The sequence below is a fragment of the Osmia lignaria genome, chromosome 6, assembly GCF_051020975.1.
Source record: "Osmia lignaria lignaria isolate PbOS001 chromosome 6, iyOsmLign1, whole genome shotgun sequence".
Lineage (NCBI taxonomy): Eukaryota > Metazoa > Arthropoda > Insecta > Hymenoptera > Megachilidae > Osmia > Osmia lignaria.
In genome coordinates this window covers 10,242,638-10,257,684 of record NC_135037.1, presented here as the reverse complement: position 1 = coordinate 10,257,684, position 15,047 = coordinate 10,242,638, and the positions used below count along the sequence as shown (strand labels likewise).

The 15,047-nt window shown below is 43.8% G+C and overlaps 3 protein-coding genes across 4 annotated transcripts; 1 reads left to right on the top strand and 2 right to left on the bottom strand.

Annotated features, from left to right (window-relative positions):
• Positions 1-40: 40 nt before the first annotated feature.
• Positions 41-6,653, bottom strand: LOC143305212 (uncharacterized). The gene is made up of 3 exons (XM_034331810.2): positions 2,433-6,653; positions 1,520-1,763; positions 41-678 (listed from the first exon to the last, which is right to left on the bottom strand). Exons 1-3 carry the CDS (start codon positions 3,533-3,535, stop codon positions 394-396), a joined length of 1,632 nt encoding a protein of 543 aa, XP_034187701.2. The 5' UTR covers positions 3,536-6,653; the 3' UTR covers positions 41-393.
• A 209-nt stretch (positions 6,654-6,862) lies between these two features.
• Positions 6,863-8,242, bottom strand: lmgA (anaphase promoting complex subunit lemming A). 2 transcript variants are annotated; one of them, XM_076688806.1, is made up of 4 exons: positions 8,102-8,242; positions 7,659-7,932; positions 7,357-7,476; positions 6,863-7,028 (listed from the first exon to the last, which is right to left on the bottom strand). In XM_076688806.1, exons 2-4 carry the CDS (start codon positions 7,675-7,677, stop codon positions 6,913-6,915), a joined length of 255 nt encoding a protein of 84 aa, XP_076544921.1. In that variant the 5' UTR covers positions 7,678-7,932; positions 8,102-8,242; the 3' UTR covers positions 6,863-6,912. The 2 variants fall into 2 exon arrangements, with proteins under 2 accessions (XP_076544921.1, XP_076544922.1); XM_076688807.1 differs by having other exon boundaries at positions 8,049-8,208.
• A 101-nt stretch (positions 8,243-8,343) lies between these two features.
• On the top strand, positions 8,344-12,463 carry Mnn1 (menin 1). Its single transcript, XM_034331806.2, has 4 exons — positions 8,344-9,155; positions 9,223-9,533; positions 9,615-9,754; positions 9,847-12,463. Exons 1-4 carry the CDS (start codon positions 8,591-8,593, stop codon positions 10,652-10,654), a joined length of 1,824 nt encoding a protein of 607 aa, XP_034187697.2. The 5' UTR covers positions 8,344-8,590; the 3' UTR covers positions 10,655-12,463.
• The last annotated feature ends 2,584 nt before the right edge of the window (positions 12,464-15,047 follow it).

Here is a 15,047-nt window from a genome sequence, read left to right as displayed (position 1 = left end):
GATTGACATTGATAGTTTCGTGGGTCAACGAACGGTATGATTCTTTTTTTTTTTTTTTTAAATATCTAATATCTATAGAATTCACGTCGTATGATTAACTGCAATCAGAAAACGCGTATTTTGAACAACGGAATCTGCGATGTTTCCGTAAGGAAATGTTCCAGGTACCTTCGAACACCAACAAGTTCTTCGTAACGATACGTTACATCGCATTCCAAAAGCTACATTTGATTTCTACAGAAACGATCGATTTTCTTCAATTTTACCTAAAAGCAATCTTCGACGAGAGCTCTGATAGATCTCTGTAACGCGCAATGGAGTTTAAAGAACGATGGTTTAGAAACGTAGCAACGGGGACGTTCTGGAATGCGAACAGTTTGCTCGAGCGCAGCGTCAAACGGCTCCATATTCTTCGCTCGAAGGTGACTCGTCGCTGGGAGGCGGTCTAGGTGGTCTCGGTGGCCTAGGCGGTCTGTGAAGGTGTACACCGGGAGCCGGTCTTCTCGGTGGTGGCGGAGGATGGCTTCCGTAGGAAGTGTCGTCTCCTTCTTCGCTGCTTGGCGAAGGAGACGGTGCTCTGTCTTCTTGCTCTTGCAATAGTTGCCGAAATTCTTGAATAGATTCGTTCAGGGACCATAGTTGCGAGAGCAAAGAAAGATCCAGTTGTCGAAGTCCAAACTAAAAAGATACCATGCCACGAGTTAACGTAATCGAGAAAAGAAAGACAACTGAAAATTGACTAGTGGAAAGTAACGACTTGTTGGACGTGAGAACGAAGGAGAAGCGAGGCGCGCAAAATGAGAATGGAAATGAGAGAAGAAGAAGCAGAAGAACAAGTAGAGGAGCACGAGTGTAGAAGTAGAAGGAACGAAGGTGAAAGAGAGCGGGCATGAAAAAGAGTGAAAGAGGGGAGGTCACGCCTGAGGGAATGCAGCGTGGGAGCGGCTGTGCCAGTTCGCTTCGTGTCTGGATTTACTATTAAACTATTAGCCTAACTTTTCAGCGGGCAAACGTTCTTCGTCAAACGTTGATCGATTCATTTACTACAACATTTACATGTTATTATCTCTATGGATAGGGAATAAAATTTATCGATAAACTTAACAAACATACTGACAACGTGACATATCGGTCTGACGAAATCGACAGGAGAAATGTCGAGAAGGAAGTAATAAAAAAAAAGTAGCCAGAGGAATGCCATCAGTGATACTCTCTGATCATGTTAGCGTTCCATTTATAGAAACGTTACGTCGTTATATGCAAATCATTGGAATTTTCCTGTTAGTTCATAAATATAGTTTGTATTAACCAATGAACGACCAACGCTGCCTATTCAAACTATCGATATTTTATTTGGCTTAAGAATTCATTTGAATCTTGAAATTATTTTAATCAAGGCTGTTGTCGGAGTTTGAAACGAACATCTGATTCAGCGTTCTCGAGAAAATAAAGAAAAAGGACAGCAATGGAAGATTGGTTGCAACGATTTGATGGAAAAGCGTGTGCCTTCAACAATCACCATTTCTCTCCTGAGTATAGCCAGTTGAGTATCCAAGGTGGTGAGCTGTCTGGCAGGTGGTGATGGCCTGGACGACGACTGAATCGAAGCTTTACCGCCTCTTTGCGTTTTACTAGAGGATCTAGTGGGCGGTGGCGGTGGTTCGCAACCCTCGCCTCGTCCACCGGTCAAATTAAATCCGCTCAGGCTCCTCGGTAATGGCGGTAGACCTTGCAAGGAAGACATCGCGATCCTCTCTTGTATACTGAAAAAGGCGAAAGTTTCGTTCAAAGTACAAAAACGGAACACCGATTCACCGTTATTTGCTCGTTCTATCGAACGAGCATCGATCGATCTCCAATCGACCGCCTACCAGCTGAAAATACGTGAGACTTCAACGAATCGTTCTTTTATTCTACGCGATTTTTCGATCAGTTTACCTCCGCGTCTCTGAACGATCTTCTTATAAAAGAAAAAGAAAAGAAAAACAAACAACGACAATGTGGGTCACCAGGCAATAGAAGAAAACAAAAAGAAGAAGAAAAGTGTATCCTTTCTCATTGGTGGATATTTCGAGGTGTAATTAAAATTATTACGACAAGACGTATAGTGTAACTCGAGAAAGTCGTAGATCGAACCACTGGATGGTTGCATTCGTTCTCGTAATAGGTATACAGGCATCGCGGTTTTTCGCGATAATTAACGCGTCAGTATGAAACGAATTTGTAACGACGTTTCCGCCGCTTTCGCGCTCATTCAATGCCCGTTAACGTAACGCATCGAATAAACATTGTTTCCGTGAGAAAACGAAAATGATAAACCGCGAGTACGAACACATTTTGCTAACGGCGTACTCTCTTCTCGTCTACAACCGTGCAAGTAGAGCGAATAATTTCTTTGTACAAATTTTTCCACTTTCTGATCGGTTTACTACCTGAGGATATTAAGATCACCGACTTTCTCGTTCTCGCAGCGATCAAGTCCGTTGACTCTGTCGGCGTCGTCGCCCGACAGCCTGATCTGCGTGGACGAATAGGGAACACCGGCTTCCAGCCAGTCTTGTCGATGAATATTTTCACCGTCGCGATCCTCCTCCTCGTACTCTTCCTCGTCGTCATCGTCGCCGTCGTCGTCATCGTCTAGGCCGCCATCGCCGTCGAGATCGTTCGATTCAGCTTTACGGTCTGATTCGTTGACAACGACCACCATGGAACGATCCTGATCAACGTTTTCCGCGTTTGTCCGCGAGTCCAAATTCTTCTTCGCCGCGGAATCTCTATACTTAGCGAGACAGGACCTTTGAGTGGGCGCGGGTCGACTTTCGAATTTATTTTCTTGATTTAATTTCGATTTTTCCCCGCTGGACTCTGGACTGATGGACGGAAAGAGACGTTCGTCGTCAAAGGACACGTTCGATTTGGCAGGAGTTTTCTTAGACGGCTCTTCTTTCTCGTTTCTCGCGTCGGAGGACGGGGTCGTTTCTTTACACTGTTTCGTGCGCTCCGATTCATCTTGGTCGAGTCTATCTTTGAACGTGGAATCGCTGGAGGAAGAATTCTCTCGGAGATTAGAACTGGGACGATCGACGGATCGTTCGGATGGTGGTTCGGTAGGATTTTCACGATGTTGTTGCTCGAGGACGGCTCGGTGCCGCCTTTCCCGCGGTGGATTTCTTCCACGACGATTCTCCTCCTCGTCGCACCTTTCACTCGCGCTGGCCCGCCGATCAGCTTCCTTCTCGACCACGATTCTAGCCGAGTGATCGTTGTTCTCGTCGCTGGTTTCCTTCGAACCTGACGATTCCTTAATCGACTCGTAGACGACCGTACGTCCAGCGGTCGGGCACACCTGTTGCTGCTTATTGTTGACCGATTGTTCTCGATCGGACCTCCAAGGTTTGGCGTTGGGCGGCGGCGGTGCCTGCCTGGTCGGACAGGGCGGCCTTGGCGATCTTTTGAGGGCCTCTGCGACCACCTGCCTACTCGGTCGTGGCGGTACCGGTGGCGGGTGTGCTCTCTGCGTCGCTGCCAATTGCATATTTATCTTTTTACGATCGCTACTCTTCAACGATTGCACCTCTACGCGAATTCCTTTCGCGCTACGAACATGTTCGTTCGATCTAATCGGCAGACGAATCGTATCGAATCGAATCGAGGTCGTTCGAGATAACGACAATGATTATCTTTGGTTCCCCGATAGTTCCATCCGAGCAAACAGCAGCAGGAGGTTACGTGAACGCGTAACGATGAATCGTCGCGTGTTGAGTCACGGCATAGATGCGTGCATCGTTAGCAGACGCAATGTGGCCCTTGCCGATGCGACGATACGATTTTCACGGTAGAGCGTGAGCGTGACCCAACGCGTTTGCCACGAAACGGAGCTTTGTTCGTGCGAAACGGAACTCCGAGGCGAACCAAGCCGAACACGCGTTACCAACAGTCAGGTGCGCCGCGCCGATTCACCGACCAGATACATTCCTTCCCTTTATTTTTATTTCCACAGGAATTTCAACCTTACTTCTCTTTACAGCCTACTTTCTCCTATGTTCGCTTTTCGCGCGGATATTTTCCACGGATATTTCCACGGCTATTGTACGTCTCGCCACGGTACGTAACACCGTAGAAGCGCCAAGGCAATGAGTCAAATTAGCACTCTAGTCGTTGTTTCGAGTACTTCGAACAGCTACTCCGTCCGTTGCCCGTTCACAACAACAATTTTCACATAGTTTACACCGTTTATTCTTCGACAATTGTAACGAACACGAAATGTTGATTGCAGGTCGGAGTATCCTCGATCCGTTATCGTCTCTATTCTCTATTCTCTGTCCTCCGAGACCTCGTTCCTCTTTCCTCCATCGTGTTTTCCCCTTCCCTTTGACCAATGGTCCACCAGGCTAGCGTGCCAGCTCCGTTCCGTTTCTCTCGGTTGCCCGTTCAACGGACTGCCGCTAACTGACTTCGCGATCCCACAACATCCTTCGTGTTCAACAGACCACGTGACTGACTCGAGCTCTAACTCGAGTTCTCGAGGCATCAGGTAGGCAGTGCATACGTACAGCTTTGCACCCACCTCTCCTCCTCTTCCGCCAGCGCCGACGCCGCTCTACGTGTGCGAGCCAGCTAAAGGACGCGCCGCACAGAAACGAAGCGAGACGGAAATCGAGGGAATCGAGAACCGAAACGATCGCGTAAACTGGGAAAGGAAAAAAAGGGAAACGGAAAGTTTTTGCCCGACGTTAATTAAACTTTACAGCGATCTTCGTTGTATTACGTTCTCGTTGGTCTTAGAAATACCTGTGATAAGAGAATTCAAACATCTCGTATCTACGAGCGATTCGAACACACCTCTCTGGAGTAGGCGCGTGTGTGTGGACGCTTACCATAGAAAAGAAGAGAAAATGGGAATGAAGAGTTGGAGGGGGCGAGAGAAAGAGAAATAGTGATAAAGAGGGAAAGAGGGGGTACCGTAAAAAGCAAGACGGGAGTAATTGAACACTCGCGAGAGAGAGAGAGAGAGAAAGTATATGTGTGTGTAGCGCACACTGGGCGCGATTACACGAACGGTGTGACGAAGATGGAAGAGAAGCGAACTGCGGCAAGGGTTGAGTAACCTAAACAATATACGTGTACAGAGCACGGAACAGAGCAAAGAAAAGAAAAATACGCGTGGTATAAATACGGACAACTCGTGGTATTTCGAGCGATACCAGAAGACCAAGAATAAAAGCAGATCGAGCGGCAAGTATAATGGAGACGGGTTGGTGAATGGAGAGCGTTAAAGACGAACAGGATGAAAAGATAAACGCGAGTTGTTCGTTTCCGACGAGAAAGCAACGTGGCGTTTACTTCTTATTGTTTAAAGATGCTAGAATATCGCGTCTTCTGTCACGTAATTGCGTTCTTTTCGAATGAAATTTTTTTTCATTCCTACGCTCTTTGGATTTCCTTATACCTTACCTCTTATAATATCGCGTGAGAGAGTAGTTCAGGGAGGGAGCGGAGACGCGGAAGAAAGAAAAAGGAAAACCAGTACGACAGTAGAAACGAGAAAGGGTAAAGGAAGGAGAAGGAGCCCATTAGGTCTCCTTGGTTCGCGAACGCTCACCGTTCTCCAACACGAATCCAACACGGTACATCCAGAACCCCTGCTGACCCGCATTGTTTCTTATAACCCCGATATTCGCTCGAAATGTTAGATCGAACAAGATGTACCCTATCGTTTCGTCAAGTTTTACTTTCGCCAATTATACTCTGCTAATACGCGCCATGCGTCTATGTTTATAATCTTCCTATGCAAATCACCTTGGCTGGAAAAGGTGACATCACGATGGCCGTTTATTCATACTTTTAAATAATCGTCGTGTAACAACGGTTACGTTACATTACTATACGCGTGCATCTAAATTTTCTTCACAGTCTGTTTCCCAACGTAGAGAAGAGCTACTTGTTCTACTTTCACCCTAATCCATCCGTGTACTGATCCAATCAACGTCTTCGCATTGTGGTATATCGAGGAGAATGAATTGTTAATTTGACGAGCTGAAGGATCACGCGTCGACGATCCATCGAATAAGGATATTACTCGTGAAATCGGCTTAATTCGACGGCCGCACGAGCGGGAAAAGATAGATTTCGCGCGTCGATCGCCTACACGCGTGGATAGCAGACGGATAGTTTAGTCAGCCGGTAGATAAGATAGTTCGTAGGCCAGGAAACAGATACGCGAAAAATGAACGCTAAATGCAAAGGGTGAACTGTATGGTATTAAATAATGCAGAATCGACGAGTTTCGTTCATAGTACGTATTGTGTTCGTACGATGAGTAGTCGAGGAAAACTATTACGTAAGCAGGCGACACAAGAACCACGTTGCCGCGTTCAAACGCATACTTAGTGCCAAAGTTACAATTTACAATTCTAATTTCACCGACTAACTCTCGTGGACGCTAAAATATTTTCAATAACATTATCACACTGTATTTTAGACGTTAATGTAGCTTATTCGGCGTAAAACTTCGTTTCGATAGAGTCGAGTTACTCGTGACGAGTGCGACCCATTGGGACAACCGATAATTTGTTTTCCGGATAAATTGAAGCTTGGAACACGCTATACATTTTATGCGTAACCATCGGATTTCATTACTTGCTACGAATTTAATTCTTTCGTTTTTTCAAGAAAACTTACAGCGGTACAACTTGCAGAAATCGGTGAACCTGAAAAACGCAAGGTCAGAAGAGACGCGCTCGTACAGGCAACTTCGCGAAGGGAACAATGAAAACGAGCGAACGCGTTTCCATTGAAACGATGCGAGTTCGATGGTAAACCTATTATGCCGAGATACGCGGTACAGGATGTAAGCGTTACCTGATTATTCGTTGCGTGCTGACACCTGCGGGACCATCGGCAAACCAGTAGCTACTCCTTGAACTTCCATTCCTGACGACACATCGGGCAAAGGTGACTGGTTTGCTGAGAGTGCAGCCACTTCATGATGCAGTGTATGTGGAAGCAGTGAGAACATTGGCCCCAGACTGGAACAGTATCGAATCGTGTTTATCGAAGAACGGTTCAATTACCAGACAGACACGCGCACCTTGTGCTTTCGCTAACCACCGACAACAAGAGTTTGTTGCGTTTACATTGGCACGCGCGAATACGCGTTAGTACGCGCGCGTGAGAACACGGTATGTCGTGTACGATATACGTAAGGATCCGTTTCGTTCGGCACACCGATCGATATTAACGTTTGCGACTGCGCAGACGCTACCGCGCCAATTTACGAACATTTTGTGATTATTATAAAAAATTGTAATAATTTTAATAACTTCGGGTTGCATATAAATATAGAATCTAACTTACCTAACGGACAATCATCTCCAGGAATTTTACAATCTGGACAACTGGCGTCGAAAGGCATTCTACATATACCGCAATTATCGTCATTTGCTATCCAACGCCAGGTGGCAACACCGGTCCAACCTATAAAACAATTTGTGGTAATCTTTTACCTCTACAGGCAACGATTCGTGTTTTAAACGGACAACAATAACCGCAAACAACGAATCTAAGTTAAATTTTAATGAGATACGCGAGTAACTACCATGTAAAAATGTTCAAACAAACTATAAATAAAAATACTAAGTTCTGACCTGGGTACTCACTTTTTATCGTAACCTTCATATTCCGTCTGTAATAATAAAACAAATTAATGCGTGCAATGTTAGTTAGTGAATGCACTCAACACGGTAGATCAGTTATAAACAAATTTGACTGATCTTTTGTAACTTTTTCGTTGAAAACACTGTTTTTAAGGTAAAACGAACAAGCCAAGATTGTAAACGTCCAACCGCCGTTTACAGTTACTCTTATGGCGCCACCTTGCGACCATCTAGTAACATATTTTTTATTATTTATCGTTGACTGCTCGTATAATTCCTGTATTAAATAATAATGATTTATACATTTTGTTTGCATATTTAACTATTAGACAAGTTACGCGAAATTAATTGCACAATTCGTTTGGTAGTATTAAGGAATTTGTAAATTCTAACCTTGCACAAAGATTACTCGGACTCTTGAATATTATAAATGCGTAAAAAATTACCTTGTAAACTTCTGAGCATCGTGAAAATAATCAAAGGATACTGTTGCATCGAATAACGAAGAGTGACAATTAGATTTTTCAAGCGTTTTAGGATTCAATATGCAATAGTTATTTCGCAGATCATTTGGAAAATTCTAGAACATAAAACGCGCGCATCGAGGACGTAAAACATAAGTCGCTGACATGAAAACTTGCCTTCCCGCTTTGTTGAGCGGCAGAAAGTAAGCCTAATGAAAACGGTCTTAGTGGCGGCGCGCCGCTGACTGATGCACGGTTGTGTTACGTTTTATGGTGTGGAAATGTAAAACATTCGCGTTGAGAAGGAGAAAATCGAGAGTGACTAGCGTGTATCGTTAGTCAAGGAAGAAAGAGCCGAACGGATCGCACGAATTCGTCGAAGGTTTCTGTCAAGATAAACGGGAAACAAGATGACACTCGTGGTTTGAGGGAAGATCTCGATCTCGTGCGTATTGCCTGCCAGTCCTCGACATGGCGGGTTTTCGAGACGAGGATAAGGCTCTATTTCCTATTCAGAGCATCTCCTCGATCGTGCGGATTTTCCAGAATCAATTGGAAAACAGCTCGGAACCGGACTTGGCTTTGCTCTCGATCCTAGTCGGCGCAGTGGAAAACTCCCTAACCTGCAATCGGACATTTGCGTCGCAGGAAAGCACTGTTTACGATGAACCGAAACTGCCGGCTGTCGAGTTTCACATCGCCGAAGCCCTTTACACTAAATTTCACGCTGTGATCAAGGGTGCGGTCGATCTCACGGTTTACGACACCAAATACGCGACCAGGGAACTGGTCAAAAAGGTCTCCGACGTGATATGGAATTCTTTGACGAGAAGCTACTATAAGGATCGCGCGCATTTACAAAGCCTCTATAGCTACCTGACGGCAAATAAATTAGATTGTTTTGGGGTGGCTTTTGCCGTGGTTGCCGGTTGTCAGGTTTTGGGATTCAAGGATGTACACCTTGCCATGTCAGAAGATCATGCCTGGGTGGTCTATGGAGAGGATGGTATAGAAACTGCTGAAGTTACATGGCATGGTAAATGTTGTAACTGGTAATGCATCGTCGATGTTTAAATCGATTAAGAAGACTGCTGTATTTTCAGGAAAAGGAAACGAAGATAAACGTGGTCAACCAGTGGAACCTGGAGTGGCTTCGCGATCCTGGTTGTACGTGAACGGACAAGCGGTTGTATGCAACAGAGCTATGGAAGTTGCCACCATAGTGTCTGCTATAAACCCTAGTTTAAGCGCAACCGCGGACGCGGCAGAAGTGGCATTGCTTCAGCAAGAATTATTATGGTTGTTATACGATTTAGGCCATCTAGCAAAGTATCCCATGGCTCTTGGCAATTTGGGAGATTTGGAGGAGGCTGCGCCTACTCCTGGCAGACCGCCGGCTATAGAGCTCTTTCAGGTAGCGTTTAAAATTTTTCAGGCTGCTGGTACTTGCTCGTTTTTACGAGTTCCTAACGTTAGAACGTTTTACCGTTTCCAGGAAGCGATACGGTCCGCCAGGAAATATTACGGAAACGCTCACGTGTATCCTTACACTTACCAAGGTGGTTACTTGTACAGGCACGGATTGCACGCGAACGCATTGGCGTCGTGGGCAGACGCAGCGGACGTTTTAAGAAAGTGAGTACACGGACTGAATGCGCGAGGTTATTTAATAGAAGTACGTTGCGTTATTGTTTAATGACTCTCTTGTATGTTTTAACGCGCAACAGATACGACTATTCGCGGGACGATGGAGAGATATACAAAGAATTGTTGGAAATAGCCAACGAATTGATACCGCACACGGTGCGGGCGGACGAGCGTTTGTTACGGCAACCCCGTTGCTTCGCGTATTTATTAAGGTTCTACGACGGTATCTGCCAATGGGAAGAAGGAGCAAACACACCCGTGTTACACATAGGATGGGCACGACCGTTGGTGAATACAATTTCAAAGTTCGACGCCAGTATTCGCGCTCAGGTAATTATCGAATGTTACGACGTGGAAACGAAACAGGAAGAGGACAAGTCGCAGAAGAGGGAGACCAGCCCGGAGGAAACGTTGAACAACAATAACAACAACAATTACTGTAAGACGAAAGAAAGGGGCAACGCGGCACGCGATTTGATCAAAAGTTTAGAGTCAAAAGTACCTTCTAATCCGGCACCGATGCATCCCAGCATCCAAGCCTTGACGGCTGCGTGCAGCGAGAAAATACTTAACAGAGATTACCTCTTGCAAGGCGGCGGAGAACCGTTCGTCGCCCCGCCGGACGACGCTTTGCCTCCCGCGCCTTCCACGTCTCAGGAAAACCTTGATCCCGAGGTGGAGACTGATTCCGAGCAGGAAAGGCCGAGGATAACGTTGTACAGTCAAAAGATGAAGGGTCTGAAAGACCTGTTGCTGGCGGAGAAACTAAATACCCACGCGATTTCGTTGCAGCTTACCGCGCAGAGTCAGGTACAAATCGGTAAAAAGTCGCGTGGTACCGACGACGTTGGAGTCAGTCAGCGTCCGAAGAGGACGCGTCGTGAATAGTATCAAATTGTTGACCGACGTTTCGGTATTGTAAGGTATTGAAAACTTGGTGCCACCGGATTCGTTCCTACGGGAAATGAAAATGATCGGTGGCGCGAAATATGGGGGGGGAAAAGAAAATCCTATGGAAGTTTTCCATGTATCGTTGGAATCTCAGTCTTCGCTCACGGTTTCTTTCTGTTCGAGTGGAATTTTGCGACCGATGCTTCCCGTCCCGTACACTTCGAATTCGGGAAGCGGACGATGGTGATGAATTTTGTGCCGTTTCGTTGAAACCCTGTCTTAGCGGTGTTCGCTACTCTTTTAGCAACGATTCGAATGCTCGACTATCGCGCGAATCGTTGCAGAGTACGTTCCCCGCGATCTTAGGTGTAAGTAAAGTAGATGCGAAAAGGAAAAGTTTGTAGAAGAGTACAAAACAGTTTTCACGATTTTAAGTTAAAATATCGAAATCGTGAGTGCTTGCGTTTCGTATATTCGCGATGAAAATGTACTATTTCCGCGTAAACGTCTTTTTCTCTTCCACAGTCTGTAGTGCTGTGAATTATTAATACGGGGATGGGAATGGGTCGAAGGTGGGAGGGTGGAATGAAAAAGCATAAAGACGAATCGAACAATGTACCTAATTGAATGTTCGTACGAAGGAGAAGGCGGAGGCCAGCTTTTTAAGAGCACAGTTATTTATTCAACGAGTATCGATATCGATATCGTGTTTTATCCTATTTCTAATCTCTTGTTGCACTCTTATTTATTGACTCACGTTTTTGTTCTTTTTCATTTTTTTTTTTTTTTTTAACGAGCACTACGGATGATAATTATATTGATCGAGTTGTGTCGTTAATGTTTTTTTTTTTTTTTACATGATAGTTGAATGTTTTATTAGAATGACGCTTTTACGATCTAGTAAGAGAGACCACACATTCCACTCCGAACGTGGTGCAAACTAAACATTAAGTTTTTACCTAAGGTATTTTAAGCATAAAATGCTCGCTTATTTTTATAACTATTTATTTTCAGAGTAATTATAAGTATGTATTTGTAGAAACCTATACTTTTGCTACTTTGTAAGTAGAGCAGATCGAACGTAGACGGTCCACCGATACCGTATGATTTGAAAGCTCGTTGAATTCGAAGAGCGAACAAAATAATGAAACGAAGGTTTATCTAATCGATTTTCACTTACATGAAAAAATACTAACTAGGCTTCCGATCGATAAAGTATTAATTAAAGAAACGTTTCCATTGTTTTGTTCGGTTCTTGTACGTACCGTTACGTACAAAGTTCCTCGAGGTTTACCAAGGGTGTAACGTACAAAAAAGTAGTTTCTTCCTTTCGAGATAACGTGCAAGCTAACGAGGTGTATCGGGGGCTGTCGTTAATCGTTTTCCGTTTGCAAGCTTTACGACTTCGTTTTCTTTCTCTATTCTCTTTTAATTTGATTGTCGATTTAATCGTCTCACCTTATTTTATTTTTTCTTTTTTCCTTTGTCCGGTATCAGTATTTTACGAGCTCGTTTGATACACAGGCCTGTTGTACGCGGACGATTTTATTTCACTTTCTGACAAGTTGCTAGTTCGACGTATCAGTTCTACGAACACGATACCAATCATGTACGTAACAATTGCATCGACGTCGATGCCAGATGAAAATTATTCGACAATGTTTAGACGGGTTGTTGTAGAAGAATGTTGTTAACAGGAATGAATATAAATGGTCCGAACTGATCGACGATCACTTAATAATGAAGGGCGCTATCTTACTGTGATGCTGAATATATGATATATTATATATATATATATATACACAATTATATGATGAATAATCGTAGTGAATAATGGCTTGGTGCGTCAATGTGATTTCTCTCGAGTAAAGGGACGAAATCTTTTGTTCGCCATGCTGAATTGTAATTAATTGAACGAGTACAGAAACAAGAAAAAAGAAATATAGAATATCGGGAGAGAGAGAAAGAAAAGATAAAGTAATTAGTCCGTCAGTCCGTGTCGTTCGCATATCATGAACTGATTTGATCTAGGAAAAAGAAAGAAAGGTTTTTCCGTAGATTCTTCTTTCTTGGATACGTGTGGCACGTTACGGCATTATATCGCGATTGTATCGAACATTGTATCGTCGTCGCGTTTCCCTTCGCAATTCATCGAAAGTTACGAGACAAATCGGAAACGGAGGAGGGTAACGTGCGCGTTTACGAGTATACGTGGCCCTCGCACGATCATCTACACGTACGAGAGGCTGACTTTTTACCGATTGCTATCCGAATCTATTAATTTCTAAACAGGAAACACAGTTTTCTGCTTATTCGTTTTTTCCCTTCTCTAACTACCGTCTCGATGTACGCTAGAATTCCGGCGAAATTCTAAATTAACGTAGGTATAATTTTTTTTACATGAGAACGGATTAATTATTTTATGGGAAAGGGTGATGCAGTATAAGTCCAGACATCAGGAACGGATTAAGGTCGTATACCGAGGTACCATTGTATCTGGAGTATCCCAACTTTTCGAATCGTCTCATTCCATATAAACGAAGGCCTATCGTACATCGAGATCGTTTGATTTCGTATGTTCTCGTTGTGTTTGCGAAACATTTGTCGTTGAAGAGAAAAAAACAGTCCTCTTACCGTGATTTTTTGTTTTTTCTTTTTTATATATGTATATATATATATACTTATATGCCGTATTCAGTATTTTTCGTTTCCTCCCTTTGTTTCCCTTGACAGCGATAAAGGAGCGTTTTTAAAAGACTACAGGGATTATTATGCGTAAAATAATAGGAATAGTAGGAAAAGAAAAAAATGGTGCAACAGAACAGTATTTTTGTATTAGCTACGACGCAGAGGCGTGTACTACTCTCCGATATATTATTATTCGTAATATTCGAGCGTTTAGGGATCAAAGTTTGGACGATATCCAATTCGATCTGATCGCGTGCTCGAGATCAATTTATCGAAGGAGAAGCGTCGTTGGTAGAATCGAGATTAATTCTCGATGAGGAGCACGAATTTTCGAAAGCTGTGCAGAAAAATAAGATAATTGGCAAAGTGATTAAGCGCGAAAAAGGTGAAAGGTGAAAAATGTATACCGGCGATGAACGATATTTTTCATCGATCCTCTCGTCCTAGTTCGACTCGTTTGTCGGTTAAACGCACGGTTGATTTTCGATTCCCGTTTGGAGAAATCGATGAAATTTCTTGTACATAATCACACAACCTCCGCTGCCCCTGTCCGTTTTGTCCCACGCGTCTCGAAACTTTTGTGCCTCGGTCTCCGATCGCGAATCCTCGAACGATACCGTTTTTCTTCTCTTCGTTGCACGGCTTCCTCGTGAAACTAGAGATTTCTTGAAAAATAAGTCGTTTCGAAACGGAAGAGAAGAGAAACGTAAGCTTTGTTCGCGTAAACCGGTAAAGCGATACCTTCGCCTTTCGTGCCATAATGTCGAGGACGCCTCGTCGCTTTACTATTTCACCGTGTCTTGACGCTGATTTTTCTCGCAGTATGCACCGCTTCGACGGAAACGCACTACGCGTAACTTATGTATCTGGTGCTCATGTTTCTGCTCGTGCTGTTTCTCCCCAGCGAGTTTCCATCCGAACGTTGAAACAGTTTAATATATACCATGTCCCGATTTAGAGTTAAAGGGTTAAATTTGTTCGTTTAAAAAAAATGATAAAATAAGGGGAAGATGGGAAAACGTGGAAAAGCGTCGGTCGTTGTAAATCCTCCTGACCGTTTCTCGTTGTCGACGACACACGCAATAGAATCTTTCCGAACAAGATCCTCTTTGCGCACAGGGCATACATGTATATTTCGTTAGACGCGCAACGAGAATAATGATTACATTTTCCACGCATACCTTCTCGATGTACTTAAGAAGCGAACGAAAACTGGTAAAAAATCTTGATGATACGCGTCGCGGACAACGAGCGATGTTTTGCTCTCGTGTCTCATTAGTTTGCTTATTAACTCTCGGACGAACAGTTGAGCATTTTCTTTAATCTTTTCCATATTGATATCGAAACCGACTCCGTACGTTCGAGGGTTAAAGATTCGAACGCGTTCCTGAACCGAAGGATTTACTGTTCATTGGCCACGGACCACGTCGAACCAGGCTACGATCGTTGCAACCTTACGCGGTGGTAGAGTATTATGTGAGAACGGTCTTAGGTTTTCTCCGTTGACACGGGTATTCCGATTATGCGTATATAACATATGCATATGAATATATATACACACTTACAGATATATATATATATATATATATACACGAAGACAAAAATCTGTTATTACATTACTATTTAAAGAGAAAATTATCGTAAAAAAATTTTACCGTAGATTACATGGTGGAATAAATACTCCGGTATTGCTCACCTCGGC

Bases quoted from the DNA above. Each gene is read 5' to 3' on its own strand.
- LOC143305212 (XM_034331810.2), bottom strand. From the start codon at position 3,535: ATGCAATTGGCAGCGACGCAGAGAGCACACCCGCCACCGGTACCGCCA. The intron at 1,764-2,432 runs GTAGTAAACCGA...CGCCTTTTTCAG, and splicing joins GGTGATCTTAATATCCTCAG to TATACAAGAGAGGATCGCGA. The intron at 679-1,519 runs GTGATTGTTGAA...GTATCTTTTTAG, and splicing joins CTATACTCAGGAGAGAAATG to TTTGGACTTCGACAACTGGA.
- lmgA (XM_076688806.1), bottom strand. The intron at 7,029-7,356 runs GTAAGTTAGATT...ATACTGTTCCAG, and splicing joins TGGAGATGATTGTCCGTTAG to TCTGGGGCCAATGTTCTCAC.
- Mnn1 (XM_034331806.2), top strand. From the start codon at position 8,591: ATGGCGGGTTTTCGAGACGAGGATAAGGCTCTATTTCCTATTCAGAGC. The intron at 9,156-9,222 runs GTAAATGTTGTA...CTGTATTTTCAG, and splicing joins TGCTGAAGTTACATGGCATG to GAAAAGGAAACGAAGATAAA. The intron at 9,534-9,614 runs GTAGCGTTTAAA...TACCGTTTCCAG, and splicing joins CGGCTATAGAGCTCTTTCAG to GAAGCGATACGGTCCGCCAG.